The 12,406-nt window shown below is 40.8% G+C and overlaps 1 protein-coding gene across 1 annotated transcript in view; it reads left to right on the top strand.

Moving 5' to 3' along the window:
- Positions 1-12,406, top strand: part of Amfr (autocrine motility factor receptor) — a 40,532-nt gene that overhangs the window by 20,692 nt on the left and 7,434 nt on the right. The window contains exons 9-10 of the mRNA XM_046434265.2: positions 2,721-2,911; positions 4,636-4,739. Of these exons, the coding sequence (XP_046290221.1) occupies positions 2,721-2,911; positions 4,636-4,739 (295 nt within the window). The remainder of the gene's footprint in view (positions 1-2,720; positions 2,912-4,635; positions 4,740-12,406) is intronic.

Raw genomic sequence — 12,406 nt, 5'->3', positions numbered from 1 at the left:
CTGTAGCTAGTTGGGAAGAGTAAGAGTGTATTTCAGCCCAGAAGAAATTTTTTGTTGTTGTTTTTTGAGATCAGGTCTTATCTACATTGCCCAGGCTGGCTTTGAACTCCTGGGCTCAAGTGATTCCGCCCTCAACCTCCTGAGTAGCTGGGACCACAACTACTTTGATGGAAGTGAAATTCAGATAACACACAATCAGCCACTTTAAGGTGTACAATTCAGTGGTGTTTAGTGCATTCGTGGTATTGTGCCACCACCACTTCTAAGTTCAGAACTTTTCATCACCCCAGAATAATACTCATACTCACTGGGTAACCATTCCTGATTCTTCCCTCCCTGTCCCCTGACAGCCAGTCACCAGTCTGCTTTCTGTCTCCATGGATTTCCCTCTTGTGGACATTTCATATAAAGTGAATCATACTTATGTCTGTGGCCTTTAGTAACTGACTTCTTTAATTTAGCGTAATGCTTTTGAGGTTGCTCAAGTTATAGCAATACTTCACTCCTTTTTATGGCTAGCTTTAAATAATCCTGTAATAAATAGTTGCCGCTGATATTTGGTTTCTTTCCACCTTTTGACTATTCTGAGAATAATGCTGCTATGAACATTTGGGAGCATGTATCTGAGAACCTGTTTTTAATTCTTTTTGGTAGATAGCTGGGAGTGAAATTGCTGGGTCCCATTGTAATCCCACCTTTACCTTCTTGAAGAGCTGCCATGCTGTTTTCCACAGCAGTTGCACCTATTTATATTTTTATCAGTAATGTATGGAGATTCTAGTTTTTCACATTCTCACCAGTGCTTGTTATTTTTCTAATTATAGCCATCCTAATGGGTGTGAAGTGACAGCTCATTGTGATACTTTTTGGTTTTTTAGTGATTGTTATTTAATTTTTGTGGCAGAATATACACAACATAAAATTTATCATTGTAACCATTTTACATGTGTAGTTCAGTGGTGTTAAGTGCAGTCTTATTACATAAAACCTCACCATCCATCCGTCTCCAGATCTTCTCATCTTCCCAAACCGAAACAGTGTACCTGCCCTCTGCCCTTGTGAATCATTCTGTGTCCTGTCAATTTGACTGCACTAGGTACATCTCTTAACTTTGGATTTATTTTGTTCTTTTTTGGTTCCATTCGTATAAAATTATTGATTTGAGAGGTTTTTTTAAAAAAACACTTTTAGATATTGAGCTAATATATTGAGCATTGTTTTCTCTGTATCTCAAAAGTTTTGGAATGTTCTGTTTTTGTTTTCATTTGTCTCAAAGTATTTTCTTAATAATTTCTTATTTGACCCGAGAAGGTCAATGGTTGACTCAGGAAACAATAGTGGTTTAAAATTGGAATTTAATTGTAAAACACTTTGGAGTGAACAAACCACTGTTGGAACATCCTCTTGGCCTTCACTGCATGGCTTTAGTTTTTGAGTGGGAGAAAGATGGTGTGATGACAACCTAAGGCAAATTCATTTTAATTTTAATTTGTGATAAAACTAACTGTCTAGATTCCAGCAGAAAATAGATAATTTGTTGCTTATAAAAGATATTTTTTGGTAGATTTCAGAGTCCAGTGAATATATAATTACATTGAAATATCATATATAGAATGAGGAGAAATAGTTCTTCAATAGAATATTATTACAGCTATGAAGAAAAATATGTTTTCTCTGGGGATCATCATGTTATGGTGAGGTCATCCTTTGTAACTTTGCACACATGACAGATATTTTTGAGAAAAAGATAGCATTTTTACTCAGTGTCTCTGAGCTCTCAGAACAAATCTATAAAATGGGAAAGGACTGGAGAGCACTTCATCTGACCTTCTCATTTGTCACTGGAGAGGGCTGACTAGAGAGATTGAAAGATTTGCCTGGGTCACGCAGGTGGGGAGTGGCTGAGTTGGGAACAGGTCTTATATTTCCTATTTCATATTCTAGTATCTTTCTTCTTAATGGTCATTACAAGATTTTATTGAGTATTTCTATACTTAGGGCATTATCATCTCCCGAGAGAGGAGGAAAGAAGCTTTCAGCCCTTTTGGAAAAGCAGAATGTGAAAAGTAGAGGGTGGGGACAGAGGTGCTCCGTGGAAGGAAGATGTTACAGCTAGGGAGGAGGGTGAGCAAGGAAAAGACCCGAGAGGTTGTCTTGCTGCCAAAAAAGTTGGATCGGTGGTTTCAGCAAGTCAGGTCTTGTCAGAAGTGATTTGGAATAAAAGAAGCTTTAGTGAGTGAGTGAGTGAGATCCCGCAAATCAAAATTTTGAAAACAGGGCCAAGGTTATGACCACTTTGGTGAATAGCTAAAGCAAAGTGAAAGAAAAGATCATTGGAGCAGATGACTCAAGGACATAAGAGGCCAGGATGTTGGAGGATTCAACAACATGAAGTTTGAAGCCGCCAAATTGAGTTGTAAAGACAGATGGTGGGCCATGCTGTGAAGTCCCATTGAGTAGGGGTCAGGACCAGGAATGATGGAGCTTGAAGCATAGTAAAGAATTAATGCCCACAGTAGGATATGCTAGAGGTATATTAATGAAGTAGGGTAAAGAGTTAATGTCCACAAGTGTTTTTCAACTTTAGGTCTCATTAATGGCAAATAGAGAATAAAATTGGAATGCATTTGATAATTCAAAGTACTTCTGGGGAATTCTCACAAAATATGGTAGGGAAAAACTGAGCACACTCACCTGTCTTATTTTGGACTTTTTGGTAGCTCCTGTCTTCGTTCCTGGCTAGAACAAGATACATCCTGTCCAACATGCAGAATGTCTCTTAATATTGCTGACAATAATCGTGCCAGAGAAGACCATCAAGGAGAGAACTTGGATGAGAATTTGGTTCCCGTAGCAGCCACTGAAGGCAGACCTCGCTTAAACCAACACAATCACTTCTTCCACTTTGATGGTTAGTTGGTTTCAATCTCTAAAACTATGCCCATGGGGTTTTATCCCCTATGGAGATGCTGTTTGAATTCGAAATAGCTGCCTACAGATCAGTTTAATATACTCTTTCCATATAGTTGAAAGTGTTGAGAATGGATGGATGGAGAGAGAAAACTGAAGAATTTTTCTGTGCCATGCAGTTTGCTAATATTCTGTCATAATGGGTGTGGTGGAGGTGGGGAGAGAAGGCAGCAAGATTGAACCAACCATGATTTCGAGGAGTCCACTTAGCCAGTTCAGTAGTAAACCTTTGTTAATGGTTTTTTGCATTGGTGTGTTTCTTAATTGTGTATTGCAAAATCATAGAGTAGCTTTCCAGTGAGTATTGGAAGCAGAATCAGAACTGGAACCCTGTTATTTTTCCCATAAAACAGGAATATTTTGCTTCCTACACTGTTGAAAAGAGTTGTAATAAAAACCATACTTAAAATTCTAAGGCCATGGCACTATTGAGGGCTGATCGATCCTCTTTCCTTAATTGACATACATTGAGCTGTTGTTGGTTTCTGTCAGCTCTGGGACCACCTTTAAGTTCCCATTTCTGATATTGCTGTAAAACAGGTGTCCTTGGGTTTGTGCTGGAGGTAATGGTGCTGTTGGGATCTGATTGGAATCTCCAAGGGCAGAGTAAAGTGGGCGTGGTGGCATGTGGGTGCAGTCCTTAAAAGGCTCAGGGAGAATGGAATCTAGTCTCTGAGAGTAGATGAGCTGGCTAGGCCTGGGTGCTGAGGGGTTTCAAGGGCTGGTCATGGTTGGTCATTGTTCATTTACACTAGGAGATCTTAGAGATGGATCCTGGCTTATGCAAGCCATTATTATGAGTGATTATCCCTAAAAAAAAAAAAAAACAAATAGTCACCTTTATTTGTCCCTGTAAGATGAAGTAAGTATCCATTTTTTTATTGAGTGCTTTTTATCTGACAAGGTGTTGGAGATGGCCATTTAACTTGATTTTACATTCCGTGCCTTAGTGCTGCTTTGTGAAGAATGAAGTAGCACCTTACCTGTACAGCTTGATTTGGAGTTGTTGTATAGCCATTGCTTGATGGCACTGTATCTTGGGCTTCCTTTCATTAGGGAAATGAGAGAAATGGCAGCCTTTCACAAGCCTGTGTTATAGAACTCTTTGAGAAGAATTTTGAATCAGAAAACCAAGGTCAAAACTTTAAATCACATTGTTGAGGATAAAATGCAACATGAAAGTAATTGTGAAATGATGTCTCCAAACAATTAGTATTTTGTGTAAGTGCAAATATGAGGAAGAAACTCATCTGTTGTAGCAGCTATAGAGCCGTGGAATCCTTCCTTGGATTCTAGGCCAAGGGAGTGGATTGGGGGTTGAATGGTTCAAGGGCCCCTGGGAAGCAGGAAAGGCTAGTTAGTGGTTCTTGAACCCAGCTGCCTGTTTCCATCCTGGCCATTGTCATTAAACTTTGTGATCTTAGACATGAAGTAAAATGCACTCATTAACCTCTAAGCACTGTGGGCACCAAATACCAAGTGGGGAACTAGAGTCATATTTCTGACTCTAGTGGATTTCAGTGAGGACTAAGTGAACTAATTCATGTGAACTGTTTGGCCCAGCCCTGAGTGAGTACCATCTGATAGAGAGTGGTCACCTAGGGGAGATACCACCGGAAAAGACTCAGGGCTCTAAAACTTGTGTTGCACTCTGGTTTGTTTTAGGGTCCCGGATTGCAAGTTGGCTGCCAAGTTTTTCAGTGGAAGTAATGCACACCACCAACATTCTTGGCATTACGCAGGCGAGCAACTCTCAGCTGAATGCAATGGTAGGACTTCTAGCTGCATTAAGAAGCTAACTGGTAATCGGGAGGGAGGTAAAAGCTTTGGAATGTTTTTGCAGAGTTTACAGAGACTTTATTGATCTTATTCTGATCTGGTAGAAGAGCAAGACTCCCAGGGAATTTATTTATTTATTTATTTAATTTTTGGTACTAGGGATTGAACTCAAGAGCACTTTGCCACTGAACTACATCCCCAGTTCTTTTTTTGTTTGTTTTTTGAGAAAGGATCTTGCTAAGTTGCTGAGGGTCACTAAGTTGGTAGGACTGGTCTGGAACTTGCAATCCTCCTGCCTCAGCCTCCCAAATTGTTGGGATTACAGGCACAATGTACCTTTTACTAAAAATTGTGTGGGGCCTGCCAAGTATATTTTTTGCATTCTGTCCCTCCACTCCCAAAATAAGTGTGCATGTACCCATACACAAAGTTGTGCATGGTGTACTGTTGGTTCAAGGAGATTGTTCAGATACTTCACATTTCTTTGTATTTTCCAAAGCTGGGATTTTCTTTTAGAATAATGGAGAATAATGTGTCACTATTATTGAAGTCTAGAATTCATTGTTAGAATATGTGCAGGAATCTTAAAACACAAACTGCTTTATAGCACTTGCCTAGCATGTATGAAGCTCTGGGTTCAATCTCCAGTGCAAAAAAAAAAAAAAAAAGAAAAATTTAAACCACCTTAGCCTGCTTGGATTAGGGTCTGTACTGTATAGGCCTGGTTATCCTTGGCCAATACTTCAGAAAGTATTCATTGGATCATTTATTTTTTTTTATTCATGCATTAGTCTTAATTTCTTTACCAAAATAATTTGTACTAAAGCCTTTTCTTATAACTGGGTTGTGCTAAGCTAAGTGTCACTAAGGTTAACAGGTGTTCCACTTTCAAGAAGGGTAAATTCTAGTTGGGGAGAAGATTATAAACACAAATAAGTAAGATAATTGGTGGTGCTGACCAGTACTCTGGAGACAGTAAGGCAGGCAGTGCAGTCAGCGGGTGAGTGAAGACTCTGTTGAAGGAAGCATTTGCAGAAGTTCTCTCTGAGGAGATAAAACTTAATAATGAGACATAAGGGACAAAGATGGCAACAGATCTGTGGGAAGGAGGCAGTGGAAACAGTAGGTACAAAGGTAAGGAAGTGCCCGTTAAAGAGGTCACTATGCTTGGAATGGAGCAGTTAGGAGGCTGAGGTTCTGATGAAAATTGAGATTGTAGAGCCAGGTCAGACAGGCTGTTGTTGGCTACATTAAGTTTAGATTTTTACAGAGAAAGCACGAGAAAGCTGTTCAAAGCTTTTTATGCAACCCCTTCCCTCTCCCAGGATTAACAAGACATTTAACAGAAATGATTTTACCTCTAGGAGTAAAATGAATTACAGAGGGTTAAAAATGGAAGCATCAAGACCAGTTAGGGGGTTGTTGCCATGACTTGGACAGGGGTGTTAGCAATAAAGAAGAAAAGTAGATTTAAGATACTTTTGTTAGATGAACTGACAGCACCATGCTGCTTGATTTAGACGTGGGAGTACTTACTGGGGGAAGTGGAAGAATGGAAGTGGAAGGGTTGGGTTTGATTAATAAGCAGCTAAGTAGATGGTGGTACCTTGTACTGAGCTGGGTAAGCCTTGGGGGAAACAGGCTGGAGGACTTTCCACATTGGCTTCTTTCACTTAGTAGTTTGTATTTAAGGTTCTTCCATGTCTGTTCATGGATTGATAGCTCATTACTTTTTAGCATTGAATGACATGCCATTATCTGGGTGTACAATCATTTATTAATCCATTCACTTATGACATCTTGGTGCTTCCAGGTTTTGGTAATTATATTTGGACATCTGTGTGCAAGTTTTTATAGAGACATAAGTTTTTAACTTATTTAGATAAATTCCAAATTATCTAAATTTAGATAAATTTAGGCTGCACCATCCAATGGTAAAAGTATGTTTAGTTTTGTAGAAGCTGCCCATCTGACTTCCAGAGTAACTACTCTTCTGCATTATCGCTGGCAATGAGAACAAGCGCCTGTGGCTCCGTACTCTTGTCAGCATTTGTTGTCACTGTTCCAGGTTTTGATTACTCTACTGGGTGTGTACTGCTACACAAAAATTCTGTGTACAAAGTTTTTATTTGTACTTTCCTGATGACATACAATATGGAGCAAGTTTTCGTGTTTATCTGCCATCTGATTATCTTCTTTGGGGGGTGTCTTTGACCTAGCTTTTAATCAGATTGTGTTCTATTTTTATTGAGTGTTATATTCTTTGTATATGTATATTTTTAATTTTTTAGATGTATATGGACACAATACATTTATTGTATTTTTTTATTATTTTTATGTGGTGCTGAGGATCAAACCCAGTACCTCACTCATGCTAGGCAAGCACTGTACCCTGAGCTACAACCCCAGTCCTCCTTTATATATTTTGAGTGACAGTTATTAATTAGATGTGCCTTTTGTGAATATTTTCTCCCAATTTGTGGCTTGTTTTCTCATTCTCTTGACATTATCTTTTTAATTCTAATGAAGTCCATTTTTAGAAACATTTTTATAATGGTTTTTTTTTTATACCTTTATTTATTTTTATGTGGTGCTGAGGATTGAACCCAGTGCCTCACACATGCTAGACAAGTGCTCTACCACTGAGCTACAACCCCAGCCCCTTAATGAAGTCCATTTTATCCATTATTTCTTTCATGAATGTACCTTTGGTGTTGTAACTAAAAAGTCATTGCCATACCCAAGATCATCTAGTTTTCCTCAAAAACTGTATTATTTTCTAGGAATGTTACATCTTTGCATTTCACACTTAGGTCTTTGGTATATTTTAGGTTTATATTTTGGGGAAGGGTGCAAGGTTTGTGTCTAGATTCACGTTTCTGCATGTGGATACCCAATTGCTCCAGCATTATTTACTAAAAAAGCTATCTTTGCTCTATTGTATTGCTTTTGTTCTTTTTTCAAAGATAGTTGACTTTATTTATGTACATTTATTTCTGGGTTCTCTGTTCTGTACCATTGTCTGTCTGTCCTTTCACACATACCGTATTGTCTTATTCAAGTTGCATAATCAGGTCCTGCTTTTTCTTCTCCTTTAACTTGGTATCAGCCATCCTGGGTCTTTTGCCTGTCAGATTACCAATAATCAGTTTGTCAATATCCACAATATAGCTTGCTGGGATTTTGATTGAGATTATATTGATTCTGTAGATCAAGTTGGGAAGAACTGACATCTATCTATCTATCATCTATCTATCTATCTATCTATCTATCTATCTATCTATCTATCTATCTCCCTCTCTGTCTCTCTCTCTGTCTAGTACTGGGGATTTTACCCAGGGTTCCTTTACTACTTAGCCATGTTCCTCATCCTTTTTACTTTTTATTTTGAGACAGGGTCTCACTAAATTGCCAAGACTAGCCTCTTACCTTCTGATTCTTCTGCCTCAGCCTTCTGAGTAGCTGAGATTGCACTGTGCCACTGAAATTAGCAAAACAGTCTAAATTTCTCCCTTCCCTCTCTGTCATTCATTGCTTTTACCTTTATGTGATCATATATATGCATCATACACATTCATAATTAAATACATTGTTGCTATTATTATTTTGAACAAATTGTTATCTATTAGATCAACTAAGAGTAAGAAAAGTGAAAGTTTTTATTTCACCTTCACTTTTGCTCTTCTGATGCCCCTCCTTCCTTTATGTGGATTCGAGTTTCTGACCTCGATCAGTTTCTTTCTCTCTAAAGAGCTTCTTGCAGCCCTCTTGGCAAGGCAGGCCTGTTGCCACACATCCTCCATTTCCGTTTGTCTGAGAATGTCTTTATTTCTTCTTCACTTTTGAAGGATAGCTTCTCAGGGTACAGAGTTATGGGTTGGATTTTTTTTTTTTCTCTCAAATATTTCACTTCACTTTGCCTTGTGTGGTTTCTGAGTGGTTGAATGTAGTTCTTTCCTTTGCTCCTTTATAGATAGGCTGATTTTCCCTTCTGGCTTCTTCCAGCATTTTCTTTATCTTTGATTTTCTGTAGTTTGATAATGATATGCCCAGGTATTGGGTTTGGGGCATTTTTCCTTCTTGGTGTTCTCTGAGCTTCTGGAGCTGTGATTTGGTGTCTACATTAATTTGAGGAAGACTTCAGGCGTTGTTTCAGATACTTTTTCTGTTCCTTTCTCTTTCTTCTTCTAGTGTCCCCTTTATGCAGATTTACTCTCTATAGTTACCCCACAGTCCGCAGGTGTTCTGCTCTGTTGTTTTCAGTTTTGATTCTGTTTTTCAGTTTTCAGTTTCTGTCACTGCATCCTCAAGCCTAGAGGTTCTTCCTGTACCTGTCAGCCTTGGAAGGCATTCTTCATTTCTGTTACATTTTTGATCCCAAGCGTTTCTTTTTGGCTCTTTCTCAGGATTTCCGGCTCTCCCTGCTTACATTGCCCATCTGTTCTTTCCTGCTGTCTACTTAGCACATGCATCAGGGCTCTGAGGGATATAGCATTTTAGTGTGGAAATTAATCACCAATTAAATTCCCACTCTGATAATTCAGCATCCCTGCCATGTCCGCTTCTGTCTCTTCAGATTGCTTTCTGTCTTTTAGTTAGCCTAGGATTATCATCTTCATAGCCAGACATGATGGACCATGCAAAAGGTGAAACTCAGGAGGAGACTTCTGCTCTACATGCTCCACTAAAACATGGGAGGCAGGCTGACAAGGGAACAGGTTTTATTCAAAGCTGGCTTTGAGGAAGATGGAGGTGTCCTTTTCCTTTTTCACATCTCCATCTTAGGGGACTCAGGGATGCAGAAAACTCTTAGGAGAGGAGGCTTGCCGGGTGTGGTGGCGCACTCCTGTAATCCCAGCAGCTCTGGAGGCTGAGGCAGGAGGATCGTGAGTTCAAAACCAGCCTCAGCAAAAGCAAGGCACTAAGCAACTCAGAGACCCTGTCTCTAAATAAAGTACAAAATAGGGCTGAGATGTGGCTCAGTGATCAAGGAGGCTTGAAGGGACAGAAAAACAGGAGACAAGGATGTGGCTTGTTAATCAGAAATACATCCCAGCCTCAGGTTCTTGGGACACTGGGTCAGGGGCAGCCCCTCAGTCTCCATTCTAAGTTCAGAAGTTAAAGCCATTTGGAGCTTTTGATTTCAAAGGAGCATGATTAATGTAGGTGGGGAAGGCGAAGAGGTCTAGTCCTTGATCAGGTCCCAGTCTTAGTGAGCCTGGCCTCTGAGCTGAGTGTCTCAAGTGCCTCTCACCATTGTCCTCAACCCACCTTAGAAGGGGCCTTGGAAGGCACAGGACAGCTGGAGAGGGCTGGATTTAGGTGTTTTCCTTCACCTATATGGAAGGCTAGTGCCATCTGGAGTTGGGTATTGTCCCCGCCCTGATCTGTTGGGCTCTGGTTAACTAGTTTCTCCTGAGTGGACCATGCCGTGGAGCAGGGGTGCACTGGGGAGCTTCGTAGAGGTTTCTTCCCCCGCCCCTGCTGGAAGGTGGAGGACTGTTTCTTAGCTTAGGGGAGGAACCTGGCAGAGCTCCAGAAGGCAAATCTCACAGTATTGTGTGTGTTAGGGGTGGGGGAGTAGCGTTCCTAATCTCCAGGTCCCCGGATTTTTAAGCCCTCAGTTGTTTACAGTGAGCCTGCAGCACTTTATTCGTTTTAGTTTTCTTCCCAGCGTCTGTTTTTAATGCTAGATTCTAAAGCATATGTGAATAAGGAGCAGAGATTGATGTGCAGAACAGATAGCACAGCTGGTTGAAAGCAAAGCCCTTGAGAATGGAGTGTGGGACTGGGACCAGAGCAGGAGAGGACTTTGCTGTTTGGGAAGAGGGATGGAGGTAGCTGCAGGCTGGGCATGAGCTTTATTTTAAAAAGAAAGAATTGGCTCATAGTAGGCAGGAGGCAGAAGTAGCCTAAATGCCTACTAAAGATGAGCAGGTCGAATGTGGCACACCACTCAGTGGAATACTGTTCAGCCTTAAAAAAGAAGGAATTTTTGGCCCTTGCTATGACTAGGAGAAACCTTGAGGACAGTATGCTAAGCCAAATAAACCAGTCACAAAACGCAGACGTTGTATAATTGTATTTACAGAAGGTGAATTCAGACAGTACAACAGGTGTCAGGGGCTGGACTGAGGAGGGAAAAGGTTGCTGTTCAGTGGATAGAATTTCAGTTTTGCAAGACGAAAAAGCTCGTCAGGTCTGTTGGACAACAATATGCATATTGTTTACACTATATACCTAAAGATGATCATTATTAGCTGGGCACAGTGGCACATACCTATAATCCCAGCAACCTGGGAGACTGAGGCAGGAGGATTGCAAGTTCCAGGCCAATCTCAGCAACTTAGTGAAACCCTATCTCATTCTGTCTCAAAAAGGATTGGGATGTGGCTCTTTGGTAAAGTGCCCCCCAAAAGTAAATTTTTAAAAAATCATTTTTTTTTTTTTTTGATGGTACTGGGAATTGAGCCTAGAACTCCACACGTGCTAGGTAAGTGCTGTACTTCTGAGCTACATCCCCAGCCCTTTTCATTTTATTTTGAGGCAGGCTCTCACTAAGTTGCACAGGCTACCCAAACGTGTCGTAGCCTCCCAAGTTGCTAGGATTGCAGGTGTGTGCCACTGTGCCCATCCGTAAATGGTTTTGATCTCATTGAATAAAGAAAAGGAGACATGGCCTCTGATGACTCCTGCAGTCTCCATGAACCCCTCAGCCAGGTGGAAAGTGAGGGTAGCACCGTGATGTGCATAGTGGTTTGGAGTGTGGGACTCAAGGCAGGCCCTGTGTGGGTGCTGCAGAGGCTCTGCGGGGGATCACTCTGTTTCATGGGTGTGTACCTCCTTCAAGTGAGCAGTGCCTTCTTGGAGTTGGTGTGTTCAGAGATCTCAGGTAGGGCCTGGCTGTTCTTTCTCCAGTTCTTTGATGATTTGAAACAAACTATTTTTAGCACAACTGACTTATTGGAACCCTGCATTTTTTATTCAGACCCAATATTTAGCTTACTGGATTTTGTGGTAAAAAAGATTTAGACTAGAAAAATGACTCCTAGGCATTTTTTGTTTGGGGAATGAGGAGGAAGCTGTTTGAGGATTGAGAGGAATTTTATCTGATCATAAAGCATAAAGGTTCTTATGAGTTCCTCATTGGCTTTGACTGGACCTGGGTTAAACGACAGCCAAACTGCATCAACTCTAAAAAGGGGCCCACTGAGCTGTGGTAGCTCCAGGGCCTTCTGGATACTGTTTGTCTTCCCAGCACCCACTGTTAGGTGACTCTGAGCAGAGCCCTGTGCTGGCTTTGCCCATCTCTTCCTTCAAGGCCTTGATGCTGAGCCACGTCCTCCCTTTGTCTGTGGGTGCAGCAGTGTGTTCCTTGGGGGTAGTGTCCCAAGTTTATTATGCTCCTAAAGCGAATTTTCCCCACTCCTCATTCTTTTTTTTTCTTTTAATCAGTGAGACTTTCCCACAAGCAAAAACCTTGAATGTAAGCATTTGTGAAATAAATACACATATACTAAAAATATCTGGAACTGCTTCGATGAAAGTATGGGCAGTAGCATGCCCAGACCTTTGTCTGTCCCCTGCTACTCACACGCCCAGCCTTAAGCCCTAACTGGACTGACATGTTTCTGGAATATAGTTTGAGGACTGTAGC

This window comes from Marmota monax, unplaced genomic scaffold (genome assembly GCF_021218885.2).
Source record: "Marmota monax isolate L192 unplaced genomic scaffold, Marmota_monax_Labrador192_F-V1.1 WCK01_AAM20220418_F8-fsc00024, whole genome shotgun sequence".
NCBI lineage: Eukaryota > Metazoa > Chordata > Mammalia > Rodentia > Sciuridae > Marmota > Marmota monax.
Note: the sequence above shows the minus strand (reverse complement) of the source record. Positions and strands in the feature narration are given on the sequence as shown.